General features: G+C 56.4%; 1 protein-coding gene across 1 annotated transcript; it reads left to right on the plus strand.

Annotated features, from left to right (window-relative positions):
- The first annotated feature begins 1,243 nt into the window (after window positions 1-1,243).
- On the plus strand, window positions 1,244-4,184 carry APOE (apolipoprotein E). The gene is made up of 4 exons (XM_003799497.3): window positions 1,244-1,305; window positions 2,147-2,212; window positions 2,694-2,874; window positions 3,322-4,184. The coding sequence occupies exons 2-4, from the start codon at window positions 2,170-2,172 to the stop codon at window positions 4,040-4,042; spliced, it is 945 nt and encodes a 314-aa protein (XP_003799545.1). The 5' UTR covers window positions 1,244-1,305; window positions 2,147-2,169; the 3' UTR covers window positions 4,043-4,184.
- The last annotated feature ends 593 nt before the right edge of the window (window positions 4,185-4,777 follow it).

Here is a 4,777-nt window from a genome sequence, read left to right on the forward strand (position 1 = left end):
CCTCTGAGCTCAGGCAATCCACCTGCCTTGGCCTCTTGGTGCTAGGATTACAGTTGTGAGCCACAGCGCCAGGCCTAGGTTTCTCACCTCTAAAACAGCTGGGGTTTATGTGATAGGACTGCCAGGAAGGTGACAGTCATCCATAATGTATAGAACCTACTGTTTGCCAGGGGCTGCCCTCCATACTTAATAGCTTACTGTGTTACCAATCTGGCATAAGTGCAGCTGCTCCCCCAGTTTTATGGACAAAGACACTAGATGCTCAGAGAGGCCTTGCCTGAGATCACCACAGCTGGCAACTGGCAGAACCAGGATTAAGTCCCTGACATGTGGTTGCAGAGACCCATCCAGGCAGCAATGCTACTTCAGGCCCTGTGGAAAGCACATGTGACTCCTGGACTCTGCAATGCCTGTGCCAGCCAGGGGGAGGTGGTAGCTCATCTCACAAGTGAAGATAGGGGTTCACTTACATGCCCAAGGTCACTGCCAAGCAGGGAACTAGGAGGGAAGCCCAGGTTCCACTCTCAAGGACTGGGCTTTTATTTTTTATTTTATTTATTTATTTATTTTGAGACAGAGCCTCAAGCTGTCGCCCTGGGTAGAGTGCTCTGGCATCACAGCTCACAGCAACCTCTAACTCCTGGGCTCAAGCGAGTCTCCTGCCTCTGCCTCCCAAGTAGCTGGGAACACAGGTCCCTGCCACAACGCCCAGCTGTTTTTTGGTTGCAGCTGTCATTGTTTTGGTGAGCCCAGGCTGGATTCAAACCTGCCCCCTTAGGTGTATGTGGCTGGCGCCTTAGCCACTCGAGCCACGACTAGGCTTTTATCAGAAGCATCACACTGTTGCACTCTCCCCATCCTATTTCTGCCCAGGCTCCCCTTCTCTGGGACCTAGGAATCCAAACTTTTAGCTCCCTCCCTGCTTAGACCCCAGCCCCTCCCCAGCTTTTATAGTCTATCTACAGGGAAGGGGTACTTTGGGAGCAGTCTGCTAATTGCTTCTCCTTGCCCAGCCCATAGAGTGGAGGCACACATCTGGACTACTGAGTGATGTGTCCACCTCCCTTCCTGTGGGCTGGGGAGGAGGGGATGAAAAGGCCTCCAAGCCCCACCTCCTTCCTCCGCCCCGCTGTGTGTGTGTGGGGAGGGGGGGACCAGCCCACCGCGTGACTGGGGGCTGGCCCAGCTCGACCTACCCCTGGGGGAGGGGGCGGGGCAGGGGGAGCCCTATAATTGGATGAGTCTGGGCTCCCTGAGTCCTCCTCAGCCCCAGCGGAGGTGAAGGACGTGGTTCCTCAGAAACCGGTGAGAAGCACAGCTGGGGGCACAGGGACCAACCAAGGGGTCTCTGGACAGATGGGACTGGGACATCAGGGAATCCTGGCCTCCAAGAATAAAGAATTTTAGGATAGCTGTTTGGGAACAGGCTGGGGGACAGGAGGTGACTGACCTACACTTGAATCAGGACTGACCCAGAAGATGTGGGTGAGGCCAGGAGCAAGGGCCTGTACCTAGGAAGGGCTGGGCGTCCGGGGCCTCCGGGGAGTAAGGTAGAGGGTCAAGGGGAGCAGTTAGACTTGGAGAAAGAAGCTGGAGATGAGCCACAGCAAAACCCCACGAGTTGCCATTTACTGAGTACCTATTGGGTGCCCCCGTTGTCTTAATATTTGCACAGTTGGGGGCTGGGGATTGGTGGAGAAGGGTAGCTAGACAGGGGTTGAAGTAGGACATTTAGATGGTGATTAAATTAGCTCATAAATGGAAGACGGCGCTTAGATGTGAAGCTGGAGCTTAGAATGTGAAGGTAGAATGTGAAATGCAAAGCAGAAACTTGGAAAGCCCAGTGGAGACTCAGATGCAATCGGTGGAGGACTGGGGGGAGGGTGGAATTTGAACCCTGGAAGAGGGCGATGGAATTTTGGCAATGGGGGCTGTCCTGGGGCTGAGGAGACTGGAGAAGAGGTTGAGGGAATTAAACACACAATGGAGGGGCGGATTGGTAAATGTTTGTGGTTTGATTAGGCTGGCTCCGACTTGGGAACTAGGCAAGGCTTTGAAGGCTGGGCCGGGGTGGGGCCGGGGAGCAGTGGGGGGCGAGGCGGAGGAGTCCTCACTGGCTGTTGATTGACAGTTTCTCCCTCCCTAGACTGACCAATCGCAGTCGGGAAGATGAAGGCTCTGTTGGCCTTAGTGATCATCACGTTCCTGGCAGGTAGGGGTGGGGCTCGCTCTTGTTCCCTTCTCCCCCTCCTGGCCTCATCTTAACCTCCTAGGCTCCTAACTCAGGCCCTGGGGTTCCTCTTATGCTCATCTATTTCACCCTGGAGAGAAAGGTCCTTGTGGGAGGCCTTTCTGATATTCACTGGTTCTGTGTAACTGCCTCGGTTTTCCCCATCCTTAAAGTGGGTGTTACTACAGTTTCTAATGCGTTGTTGTCAGATAGGTAGTGAATACTAGACAAGTGTCAGCTGTGATCATTTTTATTCTTCATCATCCCAGCATATTCCTGCATGGGAACGACAAAGACAATAAATGCTTATCAAGTGATTAGACACACTTCAACCCACTCCCTGCCCACCAATGGCTCCAAAGAAGTCCATGAGCCAGTTTGCAGAGCAGCTACTCTGTACCAGATACTGTGTGTGTGGAGAGGGCCAAAGGACCCTGACACACCATGAACTTGTTCTACACAGGATGCCAGGCTGAGGTGGAGCCAGCACTGGAGCCAGAGGTGCAGGATCTAGCAGGATGGCAAACAGGCCAGCCCTGGGAGCAGGCAGTGGTTCGCTTCTGGGATTACCTACGCTGGGTGCAGACACTGTCTGACCAGGTGCAGGAGGAGCTGCTCAGCTCCCAGGTCACCCAGGAACTGACGTGAGTGCACCCACCATGGCCCTTCACCCTCCTAGCAGCCAGTGCCTCTGGACCCCTGACCCTCCACTGGTCTGGGTTTCCTTCTGTCCCTGTCACCAAGTCTCAATCATCTGGGTCTCTGCTGTTTCCTGCTTCTTTCCATTTCTGACTCCTGCCTTTTCTCCTCTCTGATTCCCTCTCTCAGCACTGTCTCTTCTCACCCCCTTCTCCCTCAGTTGCTCACACTCAACCCCTTCTCTCTCTCTTTGTCCTTCCTTCACTCATCCTGTTCTTTTGTGTCTACCTCTGCTCTCTGCTTCTGTCTCTGTCTCTTCCTCTGGACCTCTGCCCGCTTCCTTCTCTCCCTCTTTGGGGGTCTCTTAGGCTCAGTCCCCATCCCCGCCCCTACCCCAGTGACTCTGCCCCTGCCTATCCCTGCATGTACACCCTCACACCCTGTCTCCACAGGGCACTGATGGAGGAGACCATGAAAGAGGTGAAGGCCTACAAGTCAGAGCTGGAAGAACAGCTGAGCCCAGTGGCAGAGGAGACCCGGGCCCGGCTGTCCAAGGAGCTACAGGCGGCGCAGGCCCGTCTCGGTTCGGACATGGAGGACTTGCGCGGCCGGCTGGTGCAGTACCGCAGCGAGGTGCAGGCCATGCTGGGCCAGAGCACCGAGGAGCTGAGGGCTCGCCTCGCCTCCCACCTGCGCAAGCTGCGCAAGCGGCTGCTCCGTGATGCGGAGGACTTGCAGAAGCGCCTGGCAGTCTACCAGGCCGGGGCCCGTGAGGGCGCTGAGCGTGGTGTGAGTGCCATCCGTGAGCGCCTCGGGCCGCTAGTGGAACAGAGCCGCGTGCGCGCCGCCAACGCGGCCACCCTGGCCAGCCAGCCGCTGCGGGAGCGTGCCCAGGCCTGGGGCGAGCGGCTACGCGGGCGGCTGGAGGAGATGGGCAGCCGGGGCCGTGACAGGCTGGATGAGGTGCGCGAGCAGGTGGAGGAGGTACGGGCCAAGGTGGAGGAGCAAACCACCCAGATGCGCCTGCAAGCCGAGGCCTTCCAGGCCCGCCTCAAGAGCTGGTTCGAGCCCCTGGTGGAAGACATGCAGCGCCAGTGGACGGAGCTGTTGGAGAAGGTGCAGGCCGCTGTCCAGGGCACCAGCGCCACCCCTGTGCTCAGCAAGAACCACTGAGTTGCCCAGGCGTGCCACCTGGTGGGCCCCACTCCTGCCCCATGCCCCCTGCCTCTTCTCAGCCAGCAGCAGGAGGCCCTGTTCCTGCTCTGGCAGTCCTGATGGGCCCTAGCTTAATAAAGATGTATCCAGCTTCACAGCAGCTGCTGAGTCTCCCTGTGTGACTCCTCACAGCCCAGCCTCATTTCTCTTTCTGTCTCCAGACAGTTGTCAGCGCTATTCCCTCTGCGTGTCTCTGTGTCCTTGTCTGCCTATTTCAACTCTCACCTTTCCTTCCCTCTGTTACTTTTTCTTTTTTTCTTTCCCTTTTTTTTTTTTCAGAAGGAATTGCCCTGGGTAGAGTGCGGTGCCATCATAGCTCACAGCACTCTTAAACTCCTAGACTCAAGCAATCCTCTTACCTCAGCCTAGCGAGTAGCTGGGACTACAGGCACCCACTACAACACCTGGGCTATTTTTAGAGATGGGTTCTTGCTTTTGCTCAGGCTGGTCTCAAACTCCTGAGCTCAAGCCATCCACTTGCCTCAGCCTCCCAGAGTGCTAAGGCTACAGGCAGGAGCCACTGTGCCCAAGCCCTCCAGCCTGTTTTTTGGTTTTGTTTGTTTGTTTTGAGACAGAGCCTCAAGCTATCCCCCTGGATAGAGTGCTGTGGCATCACAGCTCACAGCAACCTCCAACTCCTGGGCTCAAGTGAGTCTCCTGCCTCAGCCTCCCAAGTAGCTGGGACTACAGGCG

The sequence above is a fragment of the Otolemur garnettii genome, unplaced genomic scaffold (genome assembly GCF_000181295.1).
Source record: "Otolemur garnettii isolate 467f Iridium unplaced genomic scaffold, OtoGar3 scaffold00152, whole genome shotgun sequence".
NCBI lineage: Eukaryota > Metazoa > Chordata > Mammalia > Primates > Galagidae > Otolemur > Otolemur garnettii.

What these genes read in the sequence shown, in the direction of transcription:
- APOE (XM_003799497.3), top strand. Translation starts at nt 2,170, where the DNA reads ATGAAGGCTCTGTTGGCCTTAGTGATCATCACGTTCCTGGCAG. An exon ending in GATCATCACGTTCCTGGCAG is followed by an intron (nt 2,213 to 2,693) that starts GTAGGGGTGGGG and finishes TGTTCTACACAG; the next exon opens with GATGCCAGGCTGAGGTGGAG. An exon ending in CAGGTCACCCAGGAACTGAC is followed by an intron (nt 2,875 to 3,321) that starts GTGAGTGCACCC and finishes CTGTCTCCACAG; the next exon opens with GGCACTGATGGAGGAGACCA.